The following is a 12,274-nucleotide window of genomic DNA, read 5'->3' as shown; positions in this document are numbered from 1 at the left end:
GGCCTTAGGTGAGAGGAATGAGCTTGCAAAGACCAACACATTTGGCCTTACACTAGATGGCAAGTCTGGTGATTGGTATCGGACTCTGAGAATTGAAGAAAGTCTAAACTTTATTGGGCTTTGAAGGTTATTGCTAAAGTAGTTTGCACATGAGGGAGCTTTACAGTTACACAAAGTGAGAGAGAAGAAGATGAGTTAGTGAGAGATTTTATTAGTCTTCGTAAGCATTTGAACTCTCGTTGTGCTCTACGGTACCTATAGCTTTTGTTGCACTATGGTCACAAAGTCTGAGATTTCCGAACACGCCTATAGGCTATTGCCAATACAACGAGGCCACATCTAGCATTGCCAAAGCTGTAAAAAAATGCTAGCCCTTGGTCTTGTGACAAATCAAGCAATGGTTGAACATCCCACACAACAACTTCTATCAAAGAGCATGCACCATGCACCCAATGTGCCATTACCTCCACCAATCTTGGGAAAGTACGCTCTGAGGAGCCTATTGATTACCAAGAATATGAGGTAGATGTCGAACCCACCCCCACCTCTTTGAGGACCCCATAGAGCTTCATCCCGACTATTATGTAGCACATGGGAGAGGGGGGGTCAAGCTAGTTTACCAACTTGCGATGAGAAGAAGTCGAGACATTAATGCCACAGCTAGAAGAGTGCCTCTTCAAGGTTACCACTGTCAAGGTCCTCATCGAGTTTCGGAATTCCTTTTAAAGTTTCCTCAACTCAACTAAGTAGTGCCCTCAAACATTTCACCAGCTAACTTGTAACCATTGTGGCATAGATCATTGGATTAAGGACTACCCCAACAAGATTGTGGTGTGACAAGCCCACCGATAGGACCCATCATCACACCCCTAAACATAAATGGGGTAAGAAATCAAACTCAGATACTAAAAAATCTAGATCACACCCCTTTGAATGCTATCACCTGGCTACAAACCCAAACCCAACATGTTCTCGAGCAATGATGTGTGGCCTCGGTATAGCGAAATCTAAGAAGAAGAAGAAGAAAAAAAAGAGAAAAATGCCGTGGTTAAGAATAAGAGAATTAAGGAAACCAAAAAGATAAATCTTGTGATGCCTCAAGAGCCAATCTTCATTAGTGATCCAGATGAGGCTCCTTGGACACAAGGGCCAATTTTGAATAGGGTAGTGAAATACCCTCCAAAACGAAGAGCATGAGGAAGGAGACCCCACGGGAATCTGTAATTCCTGAAACTAGATCACACATGACAAAACTTGGCTCTTATCCTGACCCTCAGAAGGAGATTGAGAAACTCCAATAATTTAGTGATTTATTTAGGAAAACACAAGACAATCTTGAACCCCAAAACCCAAGCAAGTGAGAGTCTCAGACACTGTACACCCTAGTACCTTAACATCTACTACTGAGATTTGCAAACCTCTAGATGTACCGAGTGTCATCATGGAAGAGACTGAGGCCTCCACCTCTCATAGTTTGATCCCTGATTGGTTCAAGGGACAAATACCATATGGAAACCCTGAGCCCATCTTGAAGATGGATTTTCCAGTCTCACTAACATCTATTTATGGAAAGGAGGTCATGAATGCACCACTAAATATCCCCAAATTGTTAGACTTTATGGCCTCACAAACTAGTAGAACTATAACTACATGATTGAGTGGAGATCCTGAATTGTTTGAAGCAATGAGAGCTCTCCTTAATGGAGAACTCAATGTCAGATTACCACCATTGCTAACATACATAAAACAAGTACCACTATAAAATGGAGACACCTCAATTGTACCCAAATCAATAGTCTCAATGGAGGAAGAAAATACAAATCTATCGTTAAAATTCCACTTAACAAACTAGGGCAATACTTTGAAGGTGATGAGTCTAACACACTACTACTAGTCCACCGCCAAGGGCATCACAGTTATGGGAGTCCTAGATGGTGGTATGGGAGTGAGCATAATCACCAAGAAATGTTGGGAGAAGATGGCCAAGCCACATCTAGAAGTCTTAGACATCATTGTCAAGATGGCTAATGAAACTATTGCCGAACCTATTAGGATGCTATGAGATTTAAAGATCAAGGTTCTCAAACATCGGGTTAAATATACCTTCATTGTTTTAGACTTTTCCAAATAACCCGAATCATATGAAATGATCTTAGGACACCTGTTCATGAGAGAGCCAAAGATGGTACATGTCTGGTCTAAGAACCATGTCTACATATAATTTGATGATTCCATCATCAATTGCATTGTGGCTCATTTTCCTCCATTTTTTAATATTATAATAAATATTTTTCATACATTAAAATACACATAGAATATTGGTACTTTCAATTAGTTTTCTGATGTGGCTGCATTCATAATGTAAAAATGTGGCTTCAATGATTCAATTCTCTTGAGTATTTGATTGGATGCACGTAAACCTTCTCAGAATGAGATTTCGTAGATTTGAGGTAGTTATGTAAGGAAGCATCAATGATTCATCTGCCAAAAATGAATTTTGCACCCATGGGATTTTTTTTCAAAAACCGTCCTTACTGATCAAGCTAATTCCCTTTTCAACTCGCTAATCTTAAAAATGGCGACAGAGAATACTAGATTTGCAAATGAGAACATTAATCCTAATTTAGGGATTCCAATTAATCCAACATCAACACATGGAGACACTCAAGTACTTAGTAACAATAGTAGAAATGGTGCACAAAGAAGAAGATATAGAAACGCAACAAGACATTTTATTTATCCCATGAGCAAAAAGAACAAAGGAGGAACAATGGAGGGTGCCATTTGGACTTGTGGACTAATGGATCAATGTATCCCAAGGATCCATTTACAAATGCACCACCTCCATTTTCCAACATTACTAACCTATTACATTTCATAGGTGATGGTAGACAAGGTTTGTTGGGTTACGCTCAAGCAATACATCTTCTAGCCCACAGGGACTCAAAGACATACTAGCATGAGCTTCACGTTCTTAGATCCTAGAGTTGTCCCTACCCAAGACACTGCTATTACACTACCTCCTTCAATGGTAAGCACCACACTACCAACTATGGCACCTATGATTGACGCATCATTATTAACTTTGAGCCACATGCCCACGGTTACCACAGTAGCCACCATCACTTTACACATAGATCCCAGTGCACTGGACATATCTAGTATTGCCATTCCGAGAGAGGTCACATCTCATTCTATTGCACCCATGACACATCCCTTTCCTAGAGTGAGTGCTATCAACTCCTACTACGAGACCGACTACACTTAATGCCCACATGAATAAAGCACCTATTGGGACACCAGTATGACACATGTCTTATGTTTCACATCCACCCCTACCTGGATTTAGACCAATGCATCCTCATTCAATGTGCCACGTGTTGCATCTACACCTGCTCCTATCATTGCTCATGTTATGCCAGCACCAACTTTGCCCATAGACCCAATTGCTTTTGCATAAATCCTAAGAAGAGCAATAGCAAAGAGCATAACACCTATTGTGAGAGATGGTGGTCCACATAACCATGGAAAGGTTGCTCAGATAGCCAAGCTAACTCATAAATTCACTGGAGATGGTGATCCTAAGAGACATTTGGAAGTATTTGATCAAGTATGTGAGGCGCTAGGAGAAGGAAATGAGGTTTCCAAGACCAATACCTTTAGTCTAACATTATACGGTAAGGCTGAGGATTGGTATAGAACTCTCAAAGTCAAGGAACGCTTGAACTTCATTGTTCTTAAGAGATTGTTCTTGAAACAATTTGTACGTGAAGGAGCCTTATGGGGATGTAGCTTCATAGCTACATAAAACCGAGAAAGAAAAAGAGAAGTCGGTTAGAGATTTCATTAGTCGACTCAAGCATTTGAACTCTCGTTACCTTCCACATGAACGCTATTCAAGTAATCAACTACTTGATAGATTCATCCATGGGCTTAAGCATGAAGCAATCTATAATAGCTTAGTCATTAAAAGGAATCACTACATGGGATAAGTCACAATAAATGCCACCCAACTAAAAGATAATTTGATGGTCAAGAGAGCCAAAGCATCGGATTCTAAATCAGTTGCTTCCGGAATCACGAAACATAATAGTTCAACAATCAAACCCATTGCTAAATGTAACACTTAAACGGAGATGAATATCACAGATTTCATGAAAGCACTCCAAGAAGGAATAAAGGTCAATAAAGCTCTAGAAAACATACATATGTATCCAAAGAGAGAGCTTCAATGGTGTTCAATCTATTGACAAGGACATTCGACCAGTGAGTGTCCAATCCTAAGGACACGCTAAAATGAAAATTGTACTTTTTGTTAGCATTATGATCATAAGGCTTCACAGAGTAGAAGATGCACTTGATAGAGAAAACATACAATTTCTCAGTCACCCAATGCATGAGGACCATGCCATAGTCATGGTGAAGGGAGAGAAATATACACATCAAAATATGGCTAGCAACCTAAACTATTTCAATAGCAAACACTCAAGATTCCAACTTTGTCCCAGTACAACTACTTAAATCACAAAGACCCAAGCAAATGACCTATGCTCACACGTCGGGTGTCAAAACAATGAACCAAGAGAATTGCCTAAAAAGCACACCCCTTGTAACAAGATCTTCGCCACAAGCTCACCAAGAACAAAGTGCCACAAACTCCAATAATGTGGGTATAAAGAGTGGTTCAATTTAAGCCAAAGAAGAAGCCATGGAGCAATACAAGGGCCTGACAAAAATTCAGGTAGATTACCAACCAAATCGAGAAGCCAGATTTGGCTAAGGTCACGTGTCCAGAGGAAAACCTCAGGCCTTCACATGGTGGATTGGGACTGGCTCTGCAGAAGGGAAATGCAGCAAAAACCTTCTAGCCTTTATTTCAAACATAAGGCAGAAATCTATGCTTAGAATCCAGACCCTTGGATTGAAAGGTTGGTGACCTACCACTAAGGTAGGTCCCATTTCATGAGAACTACCGTGCAGCGATGTTATATATATATATACCTAGATAAATCCAAGAACATGCCCAAATTCACCTTTTACGAACGTGCATGTTATATACTCATGGTAGTCAACCCACAAGACTATATATAACTATCAACTCCATTATACATAGTATGGACTAGATACTACGACATCCCCACTAAGTGTGAACAAGCAACCGGAAACCCCCCTGAGAGTGGTCACAGCTTCATACTACGACATCCCCACTAAGTGTGAACAAGCAACCGGAAACCCCCCTGAGAGTGGTCACAGCTTCAGCCTGGATGCATCTGACATGGCCCTAGGTTATGAATGTATGTCAATTACACCATAACCCCAATCTTGCAAAGATCTCCACAGGACAAGCACTCTCTGTATAAAACTCGTTAAGTCTTCAGGGCTCACAGACTACACACAACAGCTGTAAGATTAATGTGGAAGATGAAGGCATACTTCACCACTGCAATGCCAATTAAAGGTCACAGCCGTCTCTCATAGCTGGGGGTTGTCCCACCATGCCAAGCATCCTCATGAGCCTCAATGACAAGAATTCATAGAGGGGAAGGTGCTTTGCATCCCTAATGGTCAAGTTCCATGAAAATTTGCACCGGACACAGCAACAAAATGGTCAGCCTACCAGGAAAGAGGTCAGCCACATGATGGCCTAAGTATGAATTGCACAATGCAGACCCTGTAACTTACATACACTTGGTAGCTCATTATACTGGTGAAAAGCATGACAGCAACCAAGCCCATAAGGTGAATGTAAGTCGTCAGTTAACAAGCTTTGCCATGGAGATGTCACCAAGCAAGCAGCATAAATGCCCCGGGCCAAATAAAGCCTTCAAAATGAAAGCAAAAAGCATCTCTCTTGTTATCCAACTTCCACTTGTAAGAACAACACTTGGGATTACATTCAAGTGTCCTTCATTACAGGAGATTATACTAAGCAAAAACCATCAAAAGCTAGCACCAAATCCATTACAAACCTGCAATTTGCACTACCAAGAACTCACATACAATCCTTCACACCTTAGAATTCCCATGCTTGACCAACCCTTAGATTAGCTCTACAGCTATTTACAATGGTAAAAGACCTCTTGGCCAGTCTGCTGAGGTTGGTCAAACAAACTAGCCTAACAGATTTGGAACCTGAAAAAAATGCATCGATGTACTATGCATTGCAGTGGCCGAAAACGTTATGAAGTCGCTTGAGTAGCTCTTGGGCCTTGCACTTAGCTCGGGAAGTGCCATCACTTTGCAAGACCAGAAGCAACTGTGGATAAATGCCGGCCTCCAGAGCTGAACGTAGTGTCTCTGTTCCATTCAAAGAGCAAACTTCTAAAATACAAGCAGCAGCATGCTCTGTGCTGAGGGGGGAGACCCCTACCATTCTCTCAATCAAAGCTGGAAAGAAGCCAGGAAGCCTAGAGGCTGCATCTTTGCCTTCCACCGTGTTACAGAGGAGTTCCATCGTGGCAAGCACACTCTCTGTAGAGGCCCTTTGACATCTTTTAAGCACATTCACAAGAGCAGTTACTGCCCCAGCTTCAATTGCCCTTGATCGGTTTGCTCTAGACTCACATGCACGCTCCAAGACCTTCACCACCGACTTCTCAGCCTTGGGGCCGAGACCTTCCTCTGTAAGGAGAGAAACTAGGCCTTCAAAGATTCCCTTGGCTTTTCCTACAGCTTCTCTAGAGTCCTCTTGCTTGAAGAGAGTTCTAATCAGTGCAGCTGCAGCAAGTTTTGCGCCAGTGGTGCAGCCGTAGCTGAGGTGCCATACAATCCATGAGAGCTTCTGGTGCTCCATGACCAAGGTTCTGGTCTCGGGGCTGTGCCTGCATAAGAGGGCAAGGATTGAGAGGGCATCTTCACATGCCTCACATTCTTCATGGATAAGATCAGAGGGGTTTACCCATAGCAGAGAGACGAGAAGGAGGGGAGCACCGGTACTGACGATGCAGATTCGGTTCTCACTCTCTTTGGCAAGCCGCCTGAGGCCTCTAACTGCAGACTGGACTCTCTGTCCTCTGGCAATTTCTTTCAGAAATGAAAGCACAAAGTCCCGGACATCTATAGAGTTGGAGGGGATGATGTTTTCTCCTTTGAAGGACCTTTTCCAGCCATTGTCTGCACACCATGCCTGGATGAGGCGCCGTACAATGACATTGGGTATGAGGGATGCATCTTGCAAGGGCACCATGGTAACAGGGCATGTGTTGTGACCTGCGCGGAACCATTTCTCAATGTTGGCCCTGTCGTAGGTATGGCCTGTGGACAGAGTGACTGGGTCCTTCATTACCTCCAGCGAAATGGGGCACAGAAAAAAAGTTGGCACAGGGCGTGCCATATGTTCATATTATCGTGGTGCTCACAGCAGAAACCCGACACCTGCAGAAATCCTCCATTCAGAGACCACAGATTTAAGAGAGTCTGTAGAAAATCTAGCTTTAGGAGAGGTTGCAGAAACCCTACGTTCCACAGAACTTGCAAAGCAGCCGCCAACACGGAGAAGCCCTAGAAAATGCAAGACAATGCGACTTGTATAAACCCTACCTTTGCTACGGTTTCGTTTGCGACGGGGGGAGAGCAGCGAGACACTAACTTTGCTGTGGCTATTGTATGAAAAATAGAAACCCTAGCTTCGCTACGATTTCCTAGCTATAGGAACCTGCAGAAACCCCAGCTTTGCAGAATTATCTGCCAGCCCTACCTTCGTAGCATCCAGGCTAAGCAGAAACCCCATTTTTGCAAATGTTGCAGGACGTCACGGCCAGAGTATTTCTTCTCAGAGTTCTCTGCAAGCACCTGTAAGGCTAGGGTTTCTGCGCAGGAAACTGTCTCAGGATTAAGCACCTGTAAGGCTCGGGTTTCTGCGGAAGCTATCTCAGGGTTAAGGCTAGGGATTAGGTTATCGCCATAGCTATCCGCTCTAGCTTTGGCATAGCGGTTAGAGCTATCAAAAGAGGACGGGTTTTAAGAGAAGAAGAAGGCCGAAGCTGTCGACAAGCTTGCGAGGGAGGCGGGCTATGGCGGCAGCCTGCAGATTCAGCGTCCGAACAGGCCCCCGTAAAAAACCTGCTCTGCGTCACCTGAAGACACCTGTTTTAAGCATCCAATTAGTACTAAACTTGATTCGAATTCCCGCCATCTAAATAATTTACATAATTTTTCGGGAAAGAAATATATCATTTTATCACAAATAATATTCCTTAAATTTCATTGAATGTTTAGAAACAAGATGCTTCCTTATTATTAGAAAACACTCCTTGACATGGCGTAATAAAGCTATCCTATTACATAAATTAAAATATTAGTGCTATATTATTGCTCAAAATACAAATTCTCTTTGCATAAAAATTATTTGTCTAAATAATAATTGACAAGTTTCAAAGTTCCTTTCAAACCACCTCTTTGTTATTACTATTGTATCAATGAAAGCAATGATTGATTTCATGGTTTCCTTGTTGAGTTGAGTAGACACCACCAAAAAAAAGCTTACCAACTTTGGGACTTTAGGACAGGCCCATCAAATGGATTCCTTGCCCATCAGATGGGATTCCTTGTCCGTTGGACGGGTGGGACACGTGACACCCCTATTTAAGCATGATGGGTATCCATGGACGAGCAAGGATTTTGATAAGGGAGATTCGTCGTTCATGAGAGATGCACGGGGAGAGTCTCAAGCCTCAGATTTGAAGCCTTTGGAACCCTTCTTGAGGCATTTTACCCTTCAGTAGTTAGGGGAACATAAAATTTCAGCCTTCAAAAGAAAAGCTCAATTTTGAAAAATCCTTAAGTGTGCCTTGCTTTAATATGAAATTTTGAGTAATATTTTACCCTTCAATGAAAAATAGAACCATTCTTCAAATCTGAGACGACCCGATGGGGACAATCATCACCGAGACTCGAATTATTGGTGGGTTCATTGGATCATCCAAGGAGAGTTCTTTTAGGGATGACTGAAGCCCCTTACACACCCACCAAGCCTAAAGTAAACACAATAAAATAAGTTGGTAGTACTACCTATGTACCATTTCACCCTTTTTGGCCCACCTCTTACCTCTATTCCCTTTTCTCCTACATGGATTCTAAAGCGAAGCAGCCTTTTCACTTTTTGTTGTTGTTGGTTAGCTTTTCAAAGATTCAATTATTTCAAAAGCACACAAATCATATGGTCAAACTTCAAAGTCAATCCTACATGCCACCATCGTTCATGACCATTGATAAGGCCCCATTGTCCATGATTTATCCAACTTGTGTAGTGTGAGTGATCTACCTTACTCAAAAGAAATATATATAATATCTTTTGTTCACTCACACTTGAATACCACACATGAGAATACCACTCCAAATATTTGTGAGTCCCGCACACTTGTTATCACCAATGCATCTAAGTAAACTCTTGATCTTTGGTGTCCATGCAAGCTAATGTCCTTGTTTTAGAGATGTGAATGATTTGGATATGTTTTGTAGTCGCATGGTTGCCATAGATGTAGGACGAGAGTGTTGGTTTGGTTGCCTAATTAATGTATGTGCATGCATGTATACATGTGTGTGTTGGTGGGTGGTTTTTTCTTTTCTTTTGGGGGGAGCGCAACTATCACATCAACCTACATGGACTTACAAAGACCACCTGGAGGTCCACTTCCAAAGGGAGGTCCTCTAGGAGGTTTTTAACTCTCAACATCTCCACACGGTATCATCAACCCTAACCACTAATGCCATAGGGACACATATTGAATAATTATGAAAGCTAGCAAACATTTAAGTAAGTGGTAATATTATAGCTTAATGGTTAAAGGATTCCTAAACGTCTGAGATTATTTTGCTTAGAAATATTCCGAAACAAGGTGACAATGAACTAAGTGTGCTTTCTATGTGCCACTATGGGTTTTTTTTGTCACAAGGAAGGTGAATTAAGATAAGGGTTGGATTGGAATGACACATTCCACCATTGTTGAAAGTGGCACCATGACTACTAGTAGCCCCTTCTTTACCAAGAAGCATAAGGCACACTTTACTAGATTGAGTAGCGTGTCTGCATCCATTCATGTCCACAAAGCACCTCTAATCACTTTGGGTTTTTTCTTGATGATTGTGAGTCCATTGCATTATTTATGTGCCAAGTACTTCTCCTAGACTAATACAGCTCCCTTTCTAACCATTAAACCTCTTCAAAAGTACCAAAACCTTGTTATTTTCATGAGTATTACAAGTACTTATGGAGAAGCAAAATAATTTGTGGACTTCGTGGGTTCTGTGCAAGTCTCTATCATTAAATTTTGCATCTATTTCAAGTCAAATTCAAGCCCAAAAAGGTACATCTCATATTTTTAATTCAAATTTGACTTTTTTAAAGCATTTTCTTGCTTTTAATTTGTCAAATTTAAAATTATTTAGGTTAAATATTTTTGCATAAATAAATATGCAAGAACCTTATGAAATTATCAAGGTCAAAGGTTGGTTTATGGCTTGTTCAATGATTGAAACATTTCACATGTTAAACATGCAAGTATTATCCATTGAGTAAAAAATGTTGTATTCAAAAGTTTCTATATGAATTAGCTTACATTAGTCATTCCTCATTATACTAAAGTTGTGAAGTTAGAATTATTTCCCTTAGTTGCACAAAGCCAAGCTTTATGATGTTCATTCTGTACGACGAAAAATCTTTATGAGGCATGGGTTAGTACATACTATGCATACACAAAGAGGAAGAAAATACAATAAGTTGTTATAAATTTAGAATAAGGACATACATAGAATAAGGGCGTACATAGGATATGTCGTTATAAATTTAGATATATTCTTCATATTAATCACTATATTCTTCATATTAATCACTATAAGACGATTATCCTCTGAAGTAATGATAGGATAAGTCGTTATAAATTTAGATATATTCTTCATATCAATCACTATAAGACAATTATCCTCTGAAGTACTAAACAACTCTCACCCATCTCTCAAAATAGACACACAACTAGGCATCAAAGTCTATGCTTAGGGCTTAGCCCCTCACCATGAAACCTACAAATTATGCTCTCTTACCAAGAAAACATCCCACTCACTCATAAGAAAAAAGGCACACAAAAGACATCATCATCCTCCTTCTTCTTCCATAATTCAAGAACAAGAAGCACAAAGAAAGGAGAGCGAGAGTTGTGCCAAACAAGAGAGAGAAAAAGAAGAAGAAGCATGCACATAAAGGAGTCCGCTCTTTTCCTTTTCTTAATATTATTAATAGTTGAGTACATCTTTTAGCCTAAGGTCCAAAGACCTTTCATGTTTTTCAAATAAAGAACTTCAAAAAGTGTACTCCAACCTTCCAAAAGTTGAGAAAACTCACACACAAATATTATTTGACTATGGCTTTTAAATTTTGTGTAGACCCGATAATTTTGCCATGTTAATTTACATTTGATTTTTACAATAAAGCTCATCCAGTAAATGGTTTTAATACCCAAAATGCTTGATAATTACCAATGTAGACCATAAAAATGTGCCTAGAAATTCACAAATTTAGGGGTTGTCATTCCTCCTCCACTTAATTGTGAAGTGCCCTTCACGAACATTTGGAAAAGAATAGTTTGCCTTGGAATAAGTACCTCAAACATATTGATGAAGAGCTGTGCATCTTAAAATCTTCAAACTCCACCATGGGACCACCTCAATCGGCACCCGTCTCCCAAAAACACCACACTTCTTCTCACACACTTCACGCTTCACACAATCTCCAACTTCTTCTTCTTCTTTATCACCAACCCCTTATAAATATTTTGCCACTTTGATTTTGAAAGAACAAAGCAAAGAACTCCTCCAAAATGAACACAAAAATGTCCACAACTTGGGCAAAAAAAGCAAGGAAAACATCCACCAATGAAGCTCATCTCAAAACCATGGGTTTGAGCCATGGTAACAATCCCCATCAAAAGATGTTGCATGAAAGCATTCCCTCATATAAGATCTTTGTATTCCCCCCCTTCCAAAATAGGGGAAACACTTAAGATAGTCCACTAAGTCTTAACTTGGAGAAAATTTCCTATTCATCGACACCTTGACCATGCAGAGATTCAAGGATAGGATTCATAGGTAAGACCTAGTCCTATCCCGCAGGGGGAGCGTGATCTTCTAAAAATCAAATCACCCATAGGATAATTGATCATAATTTGGGCAACTACTAGTCTTGATTCCTAGAGACAACGCTTTTTTCCTCATCCATGCAAGGCACAGCCACTGACCTAGTCTTCTAGAATAGAATTGCCCGATAACCTATTTATCTAGCATA

General features: G+C 40.7%; 1 protein-coding gene across 2 annotated transcripts; it reads right to left on the bottom strand.

The window, feature by feature from the left end:
• Window positions 1-5,830: 5,830 nt before the first annotated feature.
• LOC147629896 (U-box domain-containing protein 25-like) lies at window positions 5,831-8,082 on the bottom strand. Of its 2 annotated transcripts, none has more exons than XM_086811406.1 (2): window positions 7,540-8,082; window positions 5,831-7,374 (listed from the first exon to the last, which is right to left on the bottom strand). In XM_086811406.1, the coding sequence occupies exon 2, from the start codon at window positions 7,331-7,333 to the stop codon at window positions 6,155-6,157; it is 1,179 nt and encodes a 392-aa protein (XP_086667532.1). In that variant the 5' UTR covers window positions 7,334-7,374; window positions 7,540-8,082; the 3' UTR covers window positions 5,831-6,154. The 2 variants fall into 2 exon arrangements, with proteins under 2 accessions (XP_086667532.1, XP_086667533.1); XM_086811407.1 differs by having other exon boundaries at window positions 7,697-8,082.
• Window positions 8,083-12,274: the final 4,192 nt, after the last annotated feature.

This window comes from Cibotium barometz, chromosome 17 (assembly GCF_041138505.1).
Source record: "Cibotium barometz isolate CiBa-2024 chromosome 17, ASM4113850v1, whole genome shotgun sequence".
In the NCBI taxonomy this organism is placed as follows: domain Eukaryota; kingdom Viridiplantae; phylum Streptophyta; class Polypodiopsida; order Cyatheales; family Cibotiaceae; genus Cibotium; species Cibotium barometz.
This window is presented reverse-complemented; position numbering and strand designations above follow the sequence as displayed.